This window comes from Athene cunicularia (assembly GCF_003259725.1).
Source record: "Athene cunicularia isolate RWA chromosome 6 unlocalized genomic scaffold, athCun1 chr6_part1, whole genome shotgun sequence".
NCBI classification, from domain to species: Eukaryota; Metazoa; Chordata; class Aves; order Strigiformes; family Strigidae; genus Athene; species Athene cunicularia.
Genome location: NW_020799105.1, coordinates 9,546,369 through 9,569,955, shown reverse-complemented (window position 1 = coordinate 9,569,955; position 23,587 = coordinate 9,546,369). Strand labels below are relative to the sequence as shown.

Here is a 23,587-nt window from a genome sequence, read left to right as displayed (position 1 = left end):
ATTTCTGAAGTTCCAGGAGTTGAGTTTTGTCAGATTCACTGTTTTGCAAAGTCAAAAGATAGTAAAGAGTTAAGAATATTCACTAGCAACAACTGACCTGTCAGTCACTCTAACATCAAAAATACATGCAGGAAAAATTGAAGAAGGATAAGCAGATGAGACATTTCAACTTAGCTGAAATCCATTTTAATCTCTGTGCCCCAAATCCATTTTGCAGGGGGAAATAAAACAGGAAGTGTAATTGGAAAGTGGAATATGACATTCCTTGGTCTCCGGCCTTTTATGGAAGCTTTCATATTTGTCCTGTTGTGGTGACTCAGAACTGCTGAGCAAAATAATCTGGGTTTGTTTCAGCAGCTGCAGCTGCATCTTTGCAATTTTACTGCCCATTCTATAAAGCAGTGGCTTTCAAACACTTCCCCCTTACTCCATTTTTGAATGCACACCCTGCCCCCTGCTCCAATTTAAGAACTGCTTATGCTGCTCCTCTCAGACTGGAAGTGTTTTCTGTGTTAGAGGTGAAGAGGCAGAGAAGAGTTGTGAGTGGGGCAAGGATGCAGCTCAGAGCAGATGGCTAGACAGGGACAGGGATGGGAAGAAGCAGAAGTTCCCATTCGGAGCTTCCTTGGCTCTGCTCCCTCTCGATTCTGCCTGAGCCCCCTCTCCTCTAAAAACATGTCTTCCTCCTCCTGCAGCCCAGGAATGATTCCTGGCTGTGTCTGCCCAGTCCACTGCACATCTTCCTCCTTAAAGGGTAACAGTCATGGCTCCAAATCTGGGAATCACTGGTGTAACATATATGATATATATGCATTCAGCATGTGTAGAAACCACACCCAGACCCGTAAGTCACTGAGTTCAAAATGGTTGAAGACTGGGACAATACTATGGGAGTCTTACATGCTTGCCCTGTTTCTGTAGTTTCCTAGGTAGCTCACTTCTGATTACAGTCAGAAAAGAAGATGCTGGGCTGGATGAGCTTATGGTCTGACTCAGTACAAGTATTTTGTTAGCCCTATCTTTTGAAAAGATCAATGTAGCACTGGAATGTATTTATTGACAATTTGTTCTTTAGCAATAATAATGGCAGGAGGGAAAAAACCCTCCAAAAACTAAAAAACAATACCACCACAACAAAACAAAAAACAACCCCAAAGCTTTAGATCACACACCACCTTAGAGTAATTGAGTGATTTATTTAAGACCAAGAGTATGATGCCTGGAATTGACATAGAGAGTGAGATTATATGATGTGACTATACAGAAGTAAAAGTTTTGCAGCTGAGATCTGTCTTTTTCTGTCTAAACACCACAGCACGGTATGTTAAAACCCACAAGCATGTCAAATGCAATCTGAAGGCAGATCCAAGCAGCTTGATCAAGAAGTTCAAGGTAGGCAAGAGACAGCTATCACTAATTGGTTTTGTAATAGAGATGAAAAAGAGTTCCCATATTTAAACCTCTAAGATGACAAGGACTCAGAAATCTTGTATATACTGATTTACAACAGAATTTGTTTAACTGATTTCAGTAATGACAGATATTTGCATATGTTGATAGCTTACAGTTTCCTTATACTGGAGAGTCACTGATAGAAGCATATTGGTACTTCCTAGATGACCCTTTATAGGCATTCACTTTAAGTGAGCAAACCGGAAAAAAGTTGCAAAAAGTACTTCCTCCTAGGATTTCTACAGCAGCTCGGTAAAAAACAGTGAAGCAGCAGTTCAGTGTTACTCATATAGATCAAGTCTTTCTCACTGGATAGCAACATGGCTGCAAAACTACCGCCTCAAGAGGAATTTAAGAACTGGACAGCTTCTCAAGTTGCAGATCTCCTAAGACAGGTACTGAATGTCTGTGTAACACTACACAGTCCAGTCTATATTCAGCTAGCAGAAAATCTCACTGGATTTATCTTTGAAAAATAGATATGTACTCCTAAATCTAGCACAGATACTCAAAAGTACTGAAAATAGTTTACTCAGCAATTGTCACCCCCCAACAACTTAATATTTCATGAATTTTTTGGTGCTTTTCCTGTTTTTTTATAGAAATTTATTCACAGTTGAAGCTGCTAGCTAAGATCTCCTACATCGCAAATCATATAAAAATATTTGCTCACAGGGTTATTTCTTATAATAGAAAAGGTATTTCATGCCCCGATTTATTTCCTGCTGGGAAGAAATAACCATTTCAGTGAAAGTGGGTCTAGATTTTGTATTTTAATATCATTTTAAAATTTACAGTTCATCAATAAGGATTTTGTTAAATGTTCACCTTTTCTTCTCAATGCATATATACCACACTAGTTGCTAAATGTTTCTTAAGTTTAAGGTACCTGAACTTTTGCTTTTTCTTTAATCATTCCTTTGTCTATTTATAAATTTCTTAGTTCTGCAATGTCCTTTCTAGTGTATGTGAAATAACCTGAATTACACAAAATATTTCAAGCTTGCCTTCAGCCATCCTTTCACTACTTGAATAATCTCTTCCAAGATATATAAAATATATCCTCCATGATATATCCTCTTTTTGATATCAGACTTCTTGTAATTTACTGAATACTATGACTCAGGTTTTAGACTTCTGCCTGTAACTAATACAATAGTCCATTCACTGCATTTTGATATATAGTAGATATATTTTACATACCTTTGATGATTTTTTTAATGCAGATTTCTCTATATAATTTTATATATAGAATTTTTCTATCTTGTGTTCACCCTACTTCTAACTGTAGAAGCACCAATCTTTTCCAGTATGTGCTTTATAGCAACAATGAGAATTTATTGTCATTAAGGTTTCTCATCTTTTTCAAGTGAAGAAGTATAGGATCTTTTTCAAGGAAAATAATACAGTGTTATAAAGTGGTTTTACATATAAAAAGTAGGCCAAAGTTTAAAATGTTCAGTTTGTATTATTATTCTTCCATTTTGCCTTGTGCATAAATACATATGCTCATTCATGTACAATGTAAAAAAAAAAAAAAAAAAAAAAAAAAGAAAAACCACAAACAGATTTACAATGCAGATGTATCACAGGTAGACCATTGTCCTCACATTTACATGGAATTAATTCATACCATAACGATATCAGCTAAACTGTGAAGTTGTTACTGTGAACAGCTACTCAAAGGATTAATTAGCTCAAAGTCTTTCAGCTTAAAGGAAGTCAGACTAATTAATAGAAGACATAATGATTTTTAAGTACCCTGCAATTCTACAGCAGAATACAAGACAGAAAATTAATAACAATTGTTCAGCAACTAAGAGGCTTCCAGGGAAATTTCAACAGACACACTTTAACTACTGGCTTCGTACTTGTTAAGAGTCTTCAAACTTTATAAAAAGCTGTTAATTCCTATGCTTACATCATTGATTAAAGCAGCTAAGTAATCTAATTTCTGCAGTATAACCAACATTAAGTGCTTTGCCATTCTGCATATCAAAGAGTAGCTCTGGGGAGTAGCAGCCATTTGCCTGTGACCCCCATGTACAGAGCTGTTCAACTCCCACTACCAGCACTTCAGAGAGAGATGGAGCAACAGATACCACAATCATTTCCACAATCAGACAACATGCTACAGGCTGTGCTGGATTTTCCCCCCCCTCCCTACCCCAAGACTGGGCATATATGTGCATGAACCCTAAAATAACGCTGTTGCAGAAACAAGCACTCTAATATATCAGGAGTGAGATTACCTCTATAACCTGATTTTGTTCCCTTTTACGTACACATAAAGATAGTTTGTAATTGGTTCTTCATGAAACAATTTTTCATTCACAAAAACCTGACTCATTTAATGCAGAGAAACCAGTATGTTTGTGCACTACTCTAGGCCATTACAGAAACTGTAAGGTACACAAAGCCAGGGCTTGCTGAAAAAGAGAGAATGGATTAATGGTAATCTTGATTTAATTCTGCCTTGAAATACCAGACTCTGTCACTGCCCCAGCTCTGCATTTCTACCTGAAGCCATTCAAGTCACCCAGAAAAAAACATGACATTACCTGAATGCTTGACTTGAAATTTCAGGCTCTGATTTTCAGAGGTGGCAAGAGGGGAAAGTTTCAACCACAGTGGCAACTCTGTTCAGAAGGTACAAATGCCAAGATATACACGTATATTTGCATATTCAATATCTCACTAATCCTAAATAGCTGTAGTTAGCCATCCAAAACTACAAGTTTTATTTCTCATGCACCTCAACTCTTCTTACTAATAGAGTTTCTCTCACAGGGTGGTCTTCGAAAAAAACAAGTAATGTTTCTGAAGCTCAGACAATAAAGAGAGGGCTGTAGAACAGCTCAGAACAAACAAAAAATCATTCTGGGTTCAGAGAATGTTTGAATACCCTGTGGTACAGATATACAAGACAGGAGACAGGCAGTAATCACAGAACACAGTGTATCTAAGAGCAGTTCAGGAAAGTTAAGTGCTGTGACTGAAGCTGTGTTCCCTAAAAGAGTTATACTGAGGTTGGTGCAATAATATATGTACATAGGCCTTGTACATATATGTACAGTGAGATTTTAGCATTTCCTTAATTTTAAGTCTTAATGATGTTTCCAAAACAGATTTTTGCATGTTGTTTTTAAGTTACTAACTAGCCATTCTGCAGTTTTTCCAGCCTCATAAAAGACATTTTGTATGAAATCAGTTAACTTCACTACTAAAAAATAACTAACCCTATTGAATTTGCTTTTTTTCCTTATAAATAAGTGAAGATAATAAAGGAAACCTGTTAGCCACCTGCATGTATTTCCTTGTTATCTTGCATCTACACTGTAACTGTAACAACACTGACATATTCCATGTTGCCTTCAGAAGTTACCTACTTGGGTGTCCATTTGCCATGCAGTCTAGTCCCTCTCCTCAATGCTGATCTTAATGCTATGGAGTTAATGTATTTGTAAGAAAATGATAGCTTCTATGGTCATCACTAAACACCGGTAACAAGACATTTGCTTGTCTAACAAGCTAACCACGTAAAAAGATCAAGTTTTCCCTTACACAAAAGTTACATGCTTGATTAATAGCATAAGGCAAAACACAAAAGCAGCTCAGACCAGTAACAAGATAGAGCCAATAACTAGAAATAGATGGGCAAAAGCCAAGAGCAGAAAGTGTGCATTGCCTTGATTCTTAGCCTGTCCACCAACATCAGTGCACCTGATGGCAAAACACATCCCACAACCAACCATTGGTCCAACACCCACAACCCCCTTCTTTGAACTGTGATCTATTTTGTATTGCAAAAAAGCAGCACTCTCCCAATCATAGTATAAATGAACAAGTGATAAACTCTAGCATATTGGCTTATTGGCCTAACAAACTGTCTCAATATGAAATTTTAATATCAAAAAGTATATAAAATATACTTTGACTATTTTTAAGTGTGATCAGTTTTAAGTATTCTAGAAATAAAGAATTGTATTGGAAAAGCCACATAAATTATTCTTATATAAATATTTATTTCCACTATTTCGCTGTTAGTGTCTGAGTTGGTCATTGCTGCTACAGAAATTTACAGCTAAGCATTTCAAATACTAAAACTCATTTCAAGAGTGGTGCATTGTTAAATAAAAGATTTCTAAATTTCTTCCCTCTTTCCATGCATAACAGCGTAATTTCTTTGAAAAGTCAGGCTGAATCATCTAACACAGTGAGATTTTTATGTTATCTTCAGCCCTGCTCCATTCCTTACTGCTTTTCAATAAAGGAAATCCAATGTGTTCACTTTTTTCAAAATTACTATTTAATTTCTGTCAAAGAACATTCCTGTTTTATTTTAATTTATAATCAACATCACCTTTCTTTAAAAACACCACCACCACAACCATTTACCGTTTACATTTTGGAACCTGAATTCTTCCCAGCAGTGCCCATCTATCATGGGAACTGCAAGACACACTTAGCCCAGACATCTGGTAATGAAGCCAAACAGCAGCCAGCACATACAGAGGTTGGCAAACAGGCATGTAATAACACAGTTTTCTTAGATAGACTTCATCTTCCGGCAGTCGGTGCTATAACCATGTCCTGAGATGTTGGCATGTCTACTGATGGACTTTTGTCACATTTTTGACCTCTTAATCTGTTTCTAATGCTGGCCTCCTCTTATCCCATAGCAATTAAAGTTTCACAGTGTACTTCTGTTAGGCTCCTTATTCCATTGATGTTACATTTGCTGCTTCATAATTTTATCTTGTCTACTCATTATTTTATCAGCCCTTACCCCCTGTAATCTTCCTTCCCCAAAAAAATGTAACACTGTTTTATCTCTTATGTGAAGTCACTACCTATTTCTAAGCATTACAGTCATTCTGTCCAATATTCTTTTTCTAATTATCCATGTCAACAAGTATAAAGATCTCCACAACCCTCAGTATTTGAGTATGGATATATTAATTACTTTGTTTACAAATGTCAAGTTTCCTGCTATTTTAATAATTCTATTTTTTCTCACCTCAGTTTAGAATGCCTGAATCTGCTGTTGTTGTAGAAAAGTTGGGGATGAATGGATCTCATTTCTTGGTAAGCAAATACTTCATAAGAGCTATCATTCAAGCATATTTCAGCATGAGGCATGTATTCTTTACAGTGCCAGGAAATAATCTGACATTTTCTTTCTTCATACACACTTCATCAGCTGCTCTGATTTCCCATTTTAGCAGGGTGATTTACATCTCTGACTTGAAGAACCCCCTACACAACAGAAATCCTAGCCAGCCCGTCTCCCCCTCCAAATAGAAGTGCAGGTATACAGAATCAGCCATTAGCACACCTCTGTGGCAGGGAATGTCTAATGAAATATAATTTAGAGGGGTTTGTGGGTTTTTTAAAAGAAAATATATATTTTAAAACCATTGTTTGTGTAAAAGCTTTTTCATAAAACTTACATGATTAAGAACATTTACTTACACAGAATTCTACATCAATTTTGCAATAAAAATTTACAGAAACCTGGAACAATGTCTGGAAAAAAAAAATCTGATGGCTTCCTTCATTGACCTCTGTAGAATATTTCTGCATAACAGTGTGGTTAATTCATTGCAACTAATTAGAAGATAGGAATAGAGGAAATACTTGAACTGGCACAATTCCTCTACCACTAATTCCATTTGTGTAGCTATTGAAGTAAAAGACCTTTAATATCTATTTTAAAGGTAAAATAATTGTTATAGAGTATTTATGCACCGCAGAGAAGTTACATTTGCTTGGCACTTCATTTCTCAACAAATCTGTTTTCTGAATGCATCAGGAGTTTTATCTGCTGTTTATGTTAACAAGGACTTCAGTCCTGCAAAGTGGTTCATTAGACCACAACTACTCAGGTGCATGCAGGTTCATTTTGTTAAAAATGCATGGCCACAGAGTAAAACTGGGGTTTACTAACAATTCATGCTAGCATAGCAGGGCTAACAAAGCTGTCAAATACAGACTGATTCCTGTCCCATTCATGCATCATAAATTGAATTGCTAAAAGTGGTGTAATCTCCATTGCTAGGTGAGCGGGAGTGAAGTTAGAGCTAGGGGTGAATGTGTTGGCTTCTTGTGCCGGCTGCAAGTAAAGCTGTACAGCAGCAGTGGAAAAGGATCTGAGAAATATTTGCAGACATTAGTGGCAACGTTAATCAAAACACAAGTGAAAAAAGCAAGGGGAACAATGGGTGATCTCTGGTGATGGTCTGCAATACAAAGGCAGTATGATTACACATGAAAGCATGTGCTAGTATTTTCTCCAAACTGTGTCTTCTCTTTAACACATCTTTAATTTTATTTTGCACTGCATAAAACATGGCAGTACATGTGTGATACAGTGAGCAACATCAATTTTTGATGACATTGCAGAGAAAATGAGACAGCGCTCACACACCAGTAGTAACCTTCCTACAGTTTTCATGTTTCTTTAATTGAATTGTTCAGTAGCATTGTCAACATAATAAATCTGTAATAAGGTATGCTTGAAACAGAATTAATTATAACAATACTAAAAAATAATTATTTGAGAACTTATAGTATGCTATCATTTGAGTAACAGCAATATTTGAGTAACCACAAGAAGATATTCTCCTATGTACAAACTAATATGTATATTAACTTGTAAGTAATTAAATCAATACCCCACTTTTTTATTCCAAGCTCCTAGCCTAGTATACAAGAAACCTATACTATTCTAGAAATGAAAAGTTTAATCTCTGTTACAAGGTGTCCGATTTAGAAAGCATACCCTTAGTAGATCCACCTTAACAATATATAATGGAGTAACCAGATGGCTAAAGTACACGCTTCCACTCAGAAAAATCTGAGTTTCTGTCTACACAACTTAAAGTGTGATTCCCTAACTGGATCTATTGCTTTCTGTAGAGGTGTCTGGAAATCCAAAATTCCAAAATCATGATTCTCTTATTGCATCTGTTTATTACCTTTGGCAAGAACCTTAGGTTTTGCACCTCAGTTTATCATTCAAATATAAAGAGGCATATGATTTACTTCACTACACTCTGCAAAGTGTTAACAGAAGTTCAGTATCACTTTTGGACATTGAGCTAAAAGTCACTAAAAAAAAGCTGGCCATCTGTCACTAGAGAGCAGTGAACAAACAAAACCCCTAGAACAGAAAACACTTGAGCAAGCCTGACACCATCTACTAAATAGGAGTGGCAGGTTTACCTTCACATATTGATTTTTAAAAAGCAAATACAAATTTGCCACTTATACATGTGTGCATGGAGACACTATGCGCATGTGTAGATCTCGTGATGTACGTGCAGCATTTCTATGCATCTACCCCAATGTTAGATGGATATTTAGATACAGATCTGTTTTTTGCTATGAGATCTGTTAGGTCTCACTGGACAGAAAATTCCTTCTAGTCTGGCAGATAAAGCAACTCTCTGTAGTGTCTGTCTTCCATGTGAATTTAGTGAAATTTCCCTCACTGAATATTCAAAGATGCACAATTTTCTGTTTTAACCTTTGCACGGCCTGAAAAACTGTCTTCCACGCACGGGCATTGCTGCAGCACGCACGTAAGCGTGCCTGGGAGGGCCCAGTGCACGGCCTGAATGAAGCCAACTTGATGCCCACCAGTAGCCCTTCGCAGTTCTCGGACAAGCCCTTCTTCTCACCAGAAAACTGCCTCCAGCCTGCCCCAAACCTCTGCCATGGCACTACCACCTTAAGCATATGCAGCACAGACTTTTTGTATTAGTGAGATATGCCAAAATTAGGAGAGGCAATGCCCCTCCGGGGCAGGCAGCGCACCAGCCGCTGGTAGGTACATTTCCTGGAAAGCAATGCGTGCAGCCGGCGCGCTGCTCGTTTATCACAGGATATAACCACCGATACACCAGTTGTGCCGCTGTTTCCTATGTGGTTTCAGTGAGGACACTCACCTTTTTAATTTTTCCAAAGAAAGAACGTGGTCAAAAGTTGAGGAAACGCAGCAGAAAGTAATTATTCTAAAAGCTCACCACTTAACTGACACTAAACTTCTTAAGGGGCCTTCCTCCACAACTCATCCTTCATGTCAAATGCAAATTACATTTTATATGAAGTGAATCAGAAGGATTTATCAATACTGAGGTCTTTTTGAAGTTTAAAGTGATCAAAGTCAAGTCATGCAGGCACTGTAGCCACATAATACAGTATAAGTTGGCCACAACACCTTAAATCAATTTTGGCTGGTTTCAGAACAGAAATAGAGTAATCAACATTTATATAGTTGTTTCTTTGAATATTTCTTTGAATGGCTAAAAGACAATCACTTTTATATCAATATTATATTGTTTTATAAACATACTCAGTATCACACTGATCTTTTATAGGAAATAATTACATGCATTTTAAAAAAATTTAGAAGTAATAACTCCACACTTCTGTGGAATCTAAAAATGCAAAAGGGTGGTATATTAGATCTGAAGTATACCGTGTAGTTTAATTTTTTATCAACAGTACTATACTTGTGATAGTTATTCAATATGCAGGTCACATCTGAATGATGCTAATCTAGTCCTAATGTGCAAATCAGCATTTAGCCACAGCTGCATTGCTCAAAGCATATTATATTCTCTCCTGCTTTTTAATGTCTAAACTTGTTACACTGTAGTCTGCCTTTCTGTTCCCTCTAAAAGTAGGTTGCTTGGGGATTTTTTTTTTAATTCTGTTTTGAATTCCCAGTGACAGATAAAAAAATATATATATATATAAAGAACAGTGAATTTTGACTTGAACTTCAGAACTGAAAAAGGTATATTTTCTTATTGAATTTGTATACAGAAATCTATTTTTAAGTCTCAGACATAGCAAAATTGTCAGACATTGATTCTAAACAATTTTCATGTATTTCTCCTCCTTCTTGCCATTTCAAAATGTGTTTTGAAATACACAGCTGGAATACGAGTGCCTTGAAGAAAACCAGTCCCATTTTCTTCACTAATAAGCTAGTGGGGGTTTTCTGAGTAATATTTAGAAAATGGAACCTGTGTCTTGCTGTGCAGATTTGCATCTCCCTACCAGTGCAAAACATTGCCAGAGCATGCCAAGTTCAACTCACCGAGGCTGTACTTTGACATCCATTTATGTCAGCACTGCTACCGAGAAAAAGCAACTACCATCCCACTTGGATGCTCCTTCCCATCCCTGAAAGGCAGAGCAGCAGACAGGAACCACATCTACTTTATCTAGATGCTTGGTCATTGTGGTCACTAGAGCTCCTCTGTTGCTATGTGAATGCTGCAGAGCCCTACAAGACCTAAGTCACTTCTCCAGTTTCAGCTAAGAATTTCCCAGTACTACAAGTGGTATTCTAGCAGCATGGCATAGGGGAATAGGTGGAAGGACAGATTAAAATTGGGTTTGGCTGCTTGAATAGGAAAGAGCTAACCAGCATCAGGTTCTGTTCAATTGGATCTGACATCCATCCCTGAATACTTAGTTTTACAAATAAAATTTGGACCGTGAATGGCTTGAATTTCCAGAGGAAAACAAAAAATTTTTCTAGGTCCTACATAAACAACAGAAACAACAAAACCAAAAGAAATTAGAAACTTAAGCAACAGAAATAAGAAGTCTGCTAAATACTTCTTTATAATCTAATTCCTCTAGGAAAGGGCCAAAAAACTCTTGCAATATTTTCCCCCCATATCAAGCAAGTATAGAAAGTTTGCATATGAGTAAGGTCCAGAGAAACATGGGGCAACTTGCAGGTACTGTTGAGTCACACTCAGGCTGGGTGTTGACTACAATTTCACAGCCAGAGTTTAATAAAAAAAAAAAAAAAAAAAAAAAAAAAAAAATAAATTTACAAATCACACAAATCCTCAATACTAACATTTTGGGGTACTCAAGTGTTTTGTGTAAGAAGTGATGTAGGCATGGTTTGTCCTGCCTTTGGCAAGCACACAAGGTCCCCATGACACCCACAACTGTTCACCACAGAAAAGTGATGCTACAAAAATACATATTTTCAGCTGCAAAATATGATTAGGCCATGTAATTGCATTAATTTACCCTTTTACATAATTTCTATTCCTATGAGACTCCTTTCTCCTCTTCGCATTTATCTACCATCTGACACAACCCCCCTCTTGTTTTCCCACTACACTTTGCAGGGGCTGAGCCCCTCTTTGACCCCTCCCCTTTACACATACTTACATTAGGTGCCTTCCAACACCTAGTGCTTTGCTTGGCTTTTCACCAGGGTCGTCCCTCCCTTTTCTCCTCAATTAGATCCCATTTTTCATGAAAGGAAATTTCTCCTGCTGACATTTATCACTGATTTGCAGTCCTATGGGCTTTCCTCATTTCCATCCTTCTCAGCTATAGAGGTTCCCTGTCAGAAGCAGCTGAGCTGGCTCAGATATGAAAGGTATTTTTTCAGAAACACTTTCATTTCCAGGTATTTCTACATGCTCTGGGCTCACTTTCTCGATGGAGAGCCTAGATAGCGATAGGAGCCAGGCATCTTTTATGCCGAGACAAGCGATCTTGGCATCTATCCCTATAGCAAGTGCTTCACAGAGTTTGAAAACGCTGTTACAATAAGGCTGTTTAATTTTAAAGTTTCTCAGGGCAGGTGGAAACTGAAAATAATTTTTCCTCAGGGGAGACAGATGCAAAGCATTAAGATGGAGGGCGGAAAATGTAACAAAGAGCAGACAAGTGCAACCTTTGCCCCTTAGCAGTTCTCACAGAGCAACACAGGTGGGCTGCCAGTGAAGGGACAGTTAGCAACAGCTTCCTAGGTCACCCTGAACATCATCTGCCATCAAGTAAGGAGGTGTTTGGTTCTGTTTCTTGCTGTTTCTAACCAAAAAGGAAACTGCTAGTAATAGCAGAATCACCAGTACTTACAATCATTTCAAAGAGAGGAAAATGTTAAGAACATACCATTGAAAGGAGGCAAATGTTGTTAAACATATAAAGTAAATAGAATAAAAGAGTGACATTAAGGAGACAAGGGCTAAAAGGGAAATATTTTACACCTTAGCACATCTGCTGCTTATCAATCACCTTCAATTAAGTAGTAAGGTACAAGGGCATTAGATATTCATGTATCTTCAACAAAGCATAAGGCATCTATGAAATAAAAGCATATTTGTCTTTATTCTTAAAAAAACCCAGAAGATAAATATGAAGATAGGTTACTTGAATGTAGATATAATTTCTGAAATCCAGAGTACTACATCACTAGTTATGCATCATTATCTGGCACATAAGAACAGAAGTGATGTTAGCTATCAATTTATTAATTTCAGAATATATTAACATTATTAAAGAACACTCAAAAGAAAATATTAGATTAAGATAAAGTCAAACATCATTATCACTTGATTCCCATGAATGTTAGCTTAGAAACTGAATTTGCATCTAGTCATTGTGAATTATTTCCCTGCTAAGTATTTTCAAATATCTCAAAAGCAATTTAATAAAACTGTCTAATGCCATGATCTATCAATATAATCCTGAGTAAGAAATCCTGAGCCAGTGTAGAAGTAGTCATTGCAGGAATTGCCCTCTAATTTTTTCTGTGACAGAACACTTTTATTCGTATTTGAAAGACTGCTGCCAGAAATTATTCGAACATAAATTTGTTTGGTTTATGCAGTGGCTGCAAATGATGGGAAGTGCTTGTCTTCTTTCCAGTATTTAAGCTCTGGCACACAACAATCTAATCACATTCTAAATGTCAAATTAGACATAATTACATTAAATATGGATTAAAATAATATATTTTAATGCAGAATTCTTTGTTCTTGAACTTTACTGATAAATTTAAATGTTATTTAAAATATCCTTCAAGTTTTGCGGACCTTCCAAATTCAAGGAACATGAAAAAGAATCTGAAAAGTTGTGGAAATCTTTAAGACATTGTGTCATAGTTTCCAACACTGATTTTGTAAGCCCCGAGCTGAAAAATAGGAAAACTTCACACAGTCTCAGGATTTTCAGTTCTGAATTTCCTCCTGTTTCTGATTTATTCAAACACCCCAGTTATATAAATGCCCCCTCTAATTTTAGGAAATTGTTTTTAGAGACAATTTGTGATTTGAAGAATCTTCATTTGTGTGCCTTTGTACTCTTCTCTTCCTGAAAAATCAGGAGCTTTTACAATGTGTGCAAGTTGGAACTTCAAAACACTAATGTCTAAAATCATTAGTCATTTTTAAAAATCCAGCCAGAAACTATAATCACTCTTCCATTGATAAAAACCAGCTGCTAATAATTTCAGACATTTTCTAGAGTCCCTAAAATGTCACTATTTAGTCCTTCTGCTTTAATACTTGCTGTTTCTAATACAAGGCTATAAATTCCTAATTCTCCAATCTTTATTTTTATCCTTGAAGAGGTAGGTGAGCATGGGAAATTGACACTAAAATTCCAAGTTCGTTTTTTCATTATTTATCTTTTGTACAAGACTGATCTTACAAAAAAAGGCAGAAAAATCATCAGTAGGCATAGGCATATTGTAAGTTACAGAAAGATTATTTGATGAAGAAATTATAAGTTCTGGTGAGCAAGTCCCACAGGAAGTCAGTAAAGTATCTCAAGCAGAGAAGACAGCAGGATTTCTTTTCTCTCAGTACATACTTTTTGTATTAAAATTACTTATATATATGCGTGTCTATGAGTGGACAAAATTTGTCATTACGTACTGACAGCTACAGCTCCAGCAATGCAAAACTACCAAACTAGGCAATTATAGACAGTTTTGTCTATGTCTGAGTGTCACTCAAGACACACAGAGTTGGAAAGCAGTGACAGACTGTGGCTTGTAGAAGCATTGGAGGAAGTTATACGTCAAGCTCTTCTATTAACGAAGAACTAAACTGGAACCAGAGAAAGATTTAGACAAGGCCACATTTATGAGATAGGTAGTCTATCTTTCTGGCAGAGTGGAAGAAAATAACTCTCAGGAACACAATATTTGCAGGAGTACTCGGCTTCTAAAAATTAGAACACATGTTTTCACAGAAGAATGAAAAAGACCTGAACTAACTAGTGGGAGCACTAATCAATTTGCAATTAGCATTTCCTTCTGTAAATATTGTTTCCTATGAACCCAAAATGACTGAAATAGAGAATTAAAGAAGAAAAATTCCCTTTTGCTCCTACTAAACATTCACAGCAGTTATGTGCACAAGCTATTTTATCAACAACAGAACCTATGTTGGTTCTGTGAAAGGGTATTTTATATTAAAAACTGCACATACAAGAGACATGACAGCAAAGCTGAAAATGAATCAGGAGGTAAATGTGTTTGCAGGAAGGGGAAGCCTAAGATCATTTGGTTTTGCTGGTCTCACATTTCTATGACATCTCACATATAGATTTAATACAATGAGAAAAACACTAAAGAATTTATGTTCATTTTTGGGTCCATTTTTTTTCTCAGGAATCTTTATTACTATTAGAAATTTTAATTTATAGGAAAATTTACTCTTACAACATCAGTTCATAATGGCCAGAGAGTTAGTCTAGGTAGTATTTTTTTTTTGAGGAGTAAAAAGAATTACTGAAAATTTAGTAATCATGTAACACAGAATAAAGCAGTGAGAACAATAGGCTATACATGTCTGGACCTCACTGACTAAACTCATAACTCTATTGTTCCTTAACATTATTTAAATGAAAAGAAGTCAACAATAAATTCAAAGTAGATATAATCTCGACCTAATTAAACCAGGAGTTCCTAAGGATAATATACTCACACTGATTTAACTGTCTTGTTGATGAGGGGGACCATAGTGCTCTTATCCTGGATGATATTTCTGAAAGTTTCTGGGAAAATACTTTTTCTTGTAGCAAAGACTTAAACCAGCTGAGTATTATTGATTCTCATGAGAAATCATGAAAAAGGTTAAAAAAAAAAAATCAATGTTGTAAAGGAGTTTTTCTAAGGGACAGTTCCTAGAGTTCTGTTGGTTTAGAAGGGTGAATACATACAATTCCACTAAAAACAAGGAAATCCTGTGAGAATCAGACAATATAGCTGAGAGAAAGGGCTCCTTGGGAACAGGCCAGGGAGAGTCTGAAGTTTTAAGTTGTTTATGTCCTGGTTTCAGGAAGGGAGGACTTCATCGATTTTCTATATAAATACAGGATTGCATTAGATAATATAGCTGGCTTCAGCAAAAGTTTCTATTCCAGAGAGAACCTGAACAGGCCCCAAATATCAGCATGTTACTTGGGCCAGTGGGTGATGCTAGTGCCAAAATGAGATAAATTTCCAAGGAGATACATCTCGAGGTGCTATTCCTGATGAATCAAAGCAGAACTAATTGCAGTCCTGATTGCAGAAATGAAAGGTGGCTAGAAATAATTATTAAAAAAATAGATATATTAAACCAACATTAATTTCCTCAATGAGCAGAAAAAGTAAACTTTTGTTGAAACACTTCTAAGCCTGTCTGGATACTGCTACTACAAAGCTAGTAAATGTGAAGTGACATGAACTAAAGCAAAAAAGTACACTGTTACTCCCAACAAGACATCCATAGGGGTGTTACACAAGGATAATTATGCTGGGACAGTTGTGCTGCTAAATTTTTCACAGACATGCTTGTAGCCTAAGAGCTAGATATAACCACAATAACCTGAGCACATTTTGCTAATGCTGACTGAGCTGTTATGGCTGTATTAAAAGGCTTAACACAGCTAAAATGAAAATCCATTAAGTCTGCAGTGCAAATTTATAGAAACAGGAAACAGAGGCAGATAAAGACCAAAGTAACGAAGCATCAGGGGGTTTCCCTTAGTAAAATGAAGCCATCCTGTTTTCTTTTACATGATGCCATCTGCTCTGAATAAGCATGATGCTAGGGGGGAAAAACAAAAAGCAAACAAAACGGGAACAGCAAACCTGTAGATTGCTACAAATGGAGTGACCGCTAAATTTCACTGTAATACTGTCTTTAATTTAAAATTATCAACAGATGGATTGCACAACCTGTCAGTTATCAACATACTATTAAGAGCAATGAAAGCTTGTAGCCATTCCTAGAACGGCTCAGAGGACATTAAATATTTATCTATCTTTCCATATCTAAAAACACACAGAATTTGCCCACATTAAAAAAACAAACAAAAAAAAGAAATCAACAACAACAAAAAACCAAAACCAAAAACACACCATGACAAATACAATTGCAGAGATCTTTCATTAGTGAGTTTTCCCAGTGCTAACTCTGTGCATAAGCACAGACTTCAGCATTAGAGAATCTGGCTTGAAGTTTGCATTGCGTTGCTGGAAACCCACATCACACACTGGCACTCAGAAAAAGGCGTACTGGAAAGAAATTAGAATTCCCAGAGGTCCTACAAAACCAGTGCTTAGAATAATAAGAATTTCAATCATTTAATGTATTTTAGACCTCTGGAATACTGAAGGGTAAAATCTATGCAAAATTCACATTAGCGTGGCAAATGCAGTACAGCTTCTACTTGTAGGGTACTTGGTTTCCTGTAGGTACTATTACCTGCAATATTTGAATTTGCATTAGTAAACAAATAGGCACAAAATTACTATGAAAGATACTTTACATTGTTAATTAATATTCTTGAGACTTGTAGTAGAATGCGTTTATTTTGTTTCTGTGCTTTACTTTTTATTTCCTCCACTGTTCCTGCATAGCTGGGCTTTTTTGCTTAACAGTTTGATTTTGCCCCTTGCTAGTTGAATGCAATCTATGTTTTTAAAAGGTGTTATTGTCTGCATCCATTGCAACATAGTCTTTGAAGAGCTAATATTCAGAACTATTAAAACCTTACAAATACCTGGGGTCCATTTGTCATGATATGACCCTGATAGAGTAAAAACCTGATTTTCCATTAAACTTAAAAGTCCCAGTATACTAAAACATCTGATCAGCATAATATAAGTAGTCAGGGTGCTTAGCCATCTGAATGTAGGATAAAATAGAACTAATAACTATACAGGTTGTACAATTATTTTGTTAGGGAAAATATACAGACACTAGATAACAAATGTATATTTGATATTTATAGTTGACAACCTATTTCACTTGCTCAGAACTACCCAAGGAGAAAGTTGACATTTGCCCTGAATCCCTAGTTTCCTGTGAAGGGGGAAATACAACACTTAATTTGTGCGTTAGATTGCCTAGGTCCTGTAGTATACAAAAAGCAGATTAGAAAAATGTCTGTATGTACAAGCATCATGTTGTAAGTGAAGGAGTCTCTTCACTGGAACAAACAAAAAAAAAACCCTCAAAAACTCAACCTCTTACCTGAATGCTTTTGATTCAGGTGGTTCACAGAGTACCTGCTGTACAAACACAGCACTGAATTTTAAAGGGGCAACAGGAAGAAAAGTAAATAAAATCTGAAACAATGAGGGTATCATCCCCAAAGCCTGGGCTTATATTTGGTCATAGCATAAACACTTTCCCAACAAAGTCCTCTGCCAACAAAATATCAGTCTTTTTTAGAACTGTACCATGGATTATTTATAGTGTTATTTCTTCCTTTTCCCTGTCCAATTAAGTATTCTTGAGCTTTACGGTGTAGAGCTACATTTTCTGTTGGGTCTTGAAGGATTTTTGTGAATGTGCTCATGAATAAATTCAGGAACATAGGAAACTGAGGAACTCAACAATTAGGTCACAGGAGATTTTTTTTTTTTTAATGTTTTCCTGTGTTTTTCATCACAACACAAGCTACCACATTGGTTCCAAAATAGAAAAATATCCATTCAGACAGCACAGATAAATTGGGTATAATCTGACATTTGCAGAAAATATCTGGATTTCCACAATGTAACATGAAATACGGTTCCAAGGCCAATAATTTCCTGATTTCGCCTTTGTTGAGCTTCAGTTTGAAGTAACCCATATTCATGAAATCTTGGATATGAATTTTAATCAGCTAAAGCCAAACAGAACAACTTTTGTCATGCTAAATGGTACACAGACCCACAGACACTCCACATAAGCATGGCCATCAGTCAGAACAATCTATCCCAATATCTATCATCTGAATATGTGCATGCTCACATACACAACAATGAGCTGCAGATTCACACTCTGGCATACAGATAATAGTAGGAAGAAGTGTTCATTTTGCAAACATGTCAGAATGGAAAATGCCAGCATCTTTTACTTGGCAGGTAATGCAATACAAGAAAAAGGAAAAACAAATGCTTTTAAATACTTTAGAAGGCATCTGGTCATACTATACAGGTATATTACATGGTTGGGTAATTACACTCACATGTAAAAAGCAGTAGAGTTAGAAAGTACTAAGGGAAAAGAAAATGGACTTTTATTTATTACTTAATGCTTTATTTTTCTGGAGTAGAAATACAATACTTTTGCTTAGGTTTATGTAGGAGGTGCACATCATTATGTGTTATTTCATTAATTTATAAGAAGTTTCTAAATGGATTTTGCTTTTCTGCACATCTGAAGTTTAAAACTTGTTCTTCCCTCCCCTCCAATACTGACAAAAATAAGTGAAGATAAAGTATAGGTTTAGCAACAACACCCATTCTATTGCTATCTTAATTTTTTAGGGAGGTTTTTTTTACATTTTTGCATTTTAATTGCACCAGAAACAGCTACAATTAGTTGTATCCTATAATTGAAGGGATATGATCATTGCTAGTACCTTTAGTCACTAAAGTGAATGTGGAAAGCCATTCTGAAAAATAGTATTTACAATATTTATTTAAATATGAAGGAAACTTTTGTAATCAAAATTGACTGGTTTTATCAAATAAAGTTATTTTGCCTGTGGTCACTTTAAAAAGGACTGGATTCACATTGATATGACCCATTATAAGTTTTTTTATGACTCATTTTAACACAGTGGTGGATTAACTTCTAATATACATGCAGAATTAATCAACATTTTATATTTAATTGACCCATATCAAAATTCAAATGTTTTTCTTGTGTTCTTTTCCTGTTTTACAAGTGTATGTGCCGAGTCATAAAGATGGCTGTTATATATGATCACTGTCCATTTTTGCCTTTTGACTTTCACAAACCCATCAAATAATTTAGAAAGCAGCATATGACTTTATATTGGTGCTCAATGATAATTCAATTTTTAGTTTGCTTCTGCATCTGGAAAATAGCATGACAGTCACTCTGCACTATAAATTGGTTTAAAATCTTGATTAAAGCATTATGTGGCATGTAAGCAAAAATGGAAATATTCACCCTAAGTTAAATTTCAGCATTAGTCAATGGTTGGAGGGTGAGAAACTGAAAGAAGGTCAACCAACAGTGACTTTTTCCTAAAGAGAAACTAATCCCACACACAATTCAACTGGGATTGGGAGACTAATTGATAATTAATATATTAGCCTCTTATGGGCTAGCATAAATATCACTGGCCTTCAGATACCATTATAATGACAGGCTAATATTAGTACGGGTTTCAAATGTGCGTATTGTATCCCTGGAATGAACTTATTTTTGAAGCCTTGTGAATCTTCAGAAATGACTAGGATGTGAAAGGATATTTGCATGTACAGTTTTGACCTCTTGTCTTGCTCTTTGCCCATTAATGTATCTCAGCTGGTTTGTCTTTTTAACATTCCAAAACTTTCAGTAGCTTTCAAAGCTCAACTTTTCTCAAAGAAAACATGCTGTTTTTCCTTTCTCCTCCCACGCTAAACTCTGCACAAGCTTGCCAATAGATTTAAAGATATACTGTTCCAAAACGGTCAGATGGTACTAGACAGAAATTCAAATGTTAATGTTTCATGAACTTCCAGGAAAGGAAACGGTGTCTGTATCTCAGTGGAAAATTGGGATTTCTTGTAAGCATTTAATCCCGGTTATCAACAACATGTTGGGCTGTTGACTTGTAAAGCCTTAAAACAAAGATATTTATTTTTAGACATTTTAAACATATATCCTACTATTTTCCTCACTGCAAGAGCCACACTTGCAAACTACTATAATTTAAACTTAAAAATTGGTAGAAACAAGTTTTTTCTAAAGAGATTCATGTATGCTTATATATAGTGGAACAGTGATTTCAATGACATTTGGCATTTTTATACCCCACTTTTTAATTGCCTGTTCACAAATAACTCAGGTCTCTTCAAGAAAGAGCCAAAAGGAAGTATGTTTCATATCCATTCCTGATTTTACAGCATTAAATACTGTTCAGTGCAGGACATACTAAGAGCAGGATTATACAGTCTAAATATTTAGAAGTTTTGAGAACTTCACATGTAGATATGGACTTCATTGGTTAACGTGTAAAAGAGAAAAGACTGATATTTGCATTTCTGAAGATTCCTAGTGCTTAGGAAGGAATGAGGTACATACTGGGTGCCCCAGGACCTAAATAAGTACTCAGATTCAACATGAAATCCAAATAAATGTTTGTGTATAAAGACCAAGCAGTGATACAGCAGTAAAACACACATAAACACTGTATCATTTATGTACCAGTATTCTGCAGAGAAATATATACATACACAAACACCAGCAACTTTGCTTAACCCAATATAACAAGTCCTATTCCCAAAACTAGATCTCCTTTTTCCTACTGAAATGCAACTTCTAGTTTAACATGTAGTAGATAGATACACATAACTTATTATATTGTTAAATTTTTATGTAAGAACAAAAGAGACAAGAAACTTTCAAAGCACCTTTTCCTTTGCTTCTTTCTAACTGGCATTACCTGTTTGGCTCATGATAGGTAAAGTAAATCAGATCTCTCAAGTTACTCTTTAGATTTATGGCTGTCTTCACAACAGTCTATTATCCAGAAGCATCACTAGCATCAGACATTTTTTATTGCAGTGGACCAGAAAAGATTTTAATTAAACCATTTAAGCACACTAATAAGTCTAATGGCATCCCAGAAAGGCAGGGGATGTTGGGGTGTGGGGGAGGGAGTGTTATATTTACAAGCTGTCTTTATTTTTCCCAGTTTGGAAATTTGAAAGCAGATGCTTAAATCAAATATCCTTAACCTCTTTGTAGCCTAGTACTTACCAAGAAAAATTCTAAAACTCTTTGTGTCACTGGTAACTGTAACAGTGTACTAGTCTTTGGCTTTGCCCCTTAGAGAAGTGGCTCTCATGACTTGGGGCTGCCCTGCCATAAACCACTAAGCAGCACTCTACACCGTGTCACGGAGCAGGAGAGAGTCACCAATCCATGCTATACATGTCTTCCACCCCATCTTAGAAGAACCCCATCTTAGAATGACCCAACACAGATGAGGTTCATGCTTTGAATGAGGACATCTACTGACATAAACAACTACACATGCCTTTCTCCAGTGGCAGAAATACCTTCTGTTTGAGTCAGTGCCACATGCTGCGTGCAGTATTGGCAGATGGTCTCTTCAACAGAAAAGTCATGAAGGCTGAGTTCTTACAACTTAGATCTAGCAGATAGACGTTACAGTGAGAGATCTTCATTGTACTGAATCATGATAATACTGCTGCTTACCTAAATTACCACAACTGTATATGGTGTTCCTTCTACTTGCAATGACCTGCCAGCACCTTAAAGCCTGTCTTCACAAAGTTATTTCAGCCACTGAAATGCAGCAGCCTTGATCTTGCTGATTGACTTAATGATTATTCACTATTAGTCATGTTGCTTACTGTAGCTGAGGCAACATGATTCAAGCAACTTAACTGCTCATTTTCAAGACGCCTACAGATATACATACACAACATTGTCATGACTGTATGAATTAAATAGTATCTATACCAGCTAGCTATAACCATTGTGATTATTAAAATGAAGCTAAACATGGAACTAAATGGAACTAAAGCCCTACCTTAAGAATATAAACCAGTATCAAAGAAGGTACAGCAAATCTATCTCACTACACAGGGGATACTTTCAAAGTAAAGTAGCTCAGCAGATTTTGGGGTGGGCACATAAAATTGTTACTTCAATGTAAATGTGCAAGGAGCTCATTGTGGGGTTTCCAAACAGAAGGTGGCCAGCCATCACAGCATTTGGAGCTGCCAGGCATGTACAAATTCACATCTGGTTTCTGATTCAGCAAGGGCATTTATTCTTATCATTAAGATTAGCTACTTCTAGATACCCTGGTGAAATTTAGCGTGCTTACAATTATCCATATGATCTTTCTTAATCTTTCAAGAACACTCTCACGTAAAAGTTTGGCTTTTAAGACTGTTGTTGGAGTTTAAAGTTTGCAGACTGCTTCTGCCATAGTATTTACTATGAGAGGCGAGACAATTCTCATACTCCTTCTGCACTGCCCTTTCATGGTCAGCTATTTCCCAGTACTTATTATAATTATTGGTTTTGTCCAGATGCAGGAAAGCAGAAGGCAGCTGCTTCCACAGGCAGCGTCAGCTGGGAGCACTTCTGCACATTTCCCAGGCCCTTGGCCAGCAGGAGAGAGCTGAAGGCCTTAAGTCTCCCACTTTCTGGGACTCTCCAAGATTGATCCCATTGCTCCCAACAGCCTGAGACACCTGTGGAGTGTCTCTATTCAATTATTTGTCCTGTACAGCAGCATTTAAGTAGGATTATGACTTAACTTTCCCCAAGTAACAAGGGTCCTTGCCAGTCTCACCTGAGAATGGATTCCTGCTGTGCTATTTCCTGTTGTCATTTTCAGCCTCCCTCATGAGAGCAGGAATGGAAACTCTTTAATACCCAGAAAATAGAGATAACTTTTTTCTTTGTGCAGTGCAGAGAGCATCTTCCACTGAGACGGCCTCTGCTGTCATTCCAAGACAGTACTCTTCCTACTAAATCAATATTCAAATACTCAGAATGCCACCGCTACAACCTCCTGCCTCCCTCAGTTTTCTCAGTAAACAGATTAGATTAACTCAAGGGACAGCTTCATACCTGGGTAAAGGGGCAATGCTCTCCCTTCCACCTTTACCATGTGTTCCCATTCCCCACATACACTTTTGCTAGCACTAGGTCTCACTTGGCCACAAAGGCAGTGCATCAAGGTTTTATCCAGGTGGAAACTTATTTGGCATGGTTATTTTTCAGCCAGACCACCTCCCTAATCCAGCTCACCGCACAACTGCTGGTGTCATCAAGGAGGTAGAGGAGTACCCCGAGTATACACATCTGGG

General features: G+C 36.5%; 1 protein-coding gene across 1 annotated transcript in view; it reads left to right on the top strand.

The window, feature by feature from the left end:
* The first annotated feature begins 1,772 nt into the window (after window positions 1-1,772).
* The window catches only part of BLNK (B cell linker), a 101,887-nt gene continuing 80,072 nt past the window's right edge, over window positions 1,773-23,587 (top strand). The window contains exons 1-2 of the mRNA XM_026851653.1: window positions 1,773-1,847; window positions 6,478-6,540. Coding sequence (XP_026707454.1) covers window positions 1,773-1,847; window positions 6,478-6,540 — 138 coding nt within the window. The remainder of the gene's footprint in view (window positions 1,848-6,477; window positions 6,541-23,587) is intronic.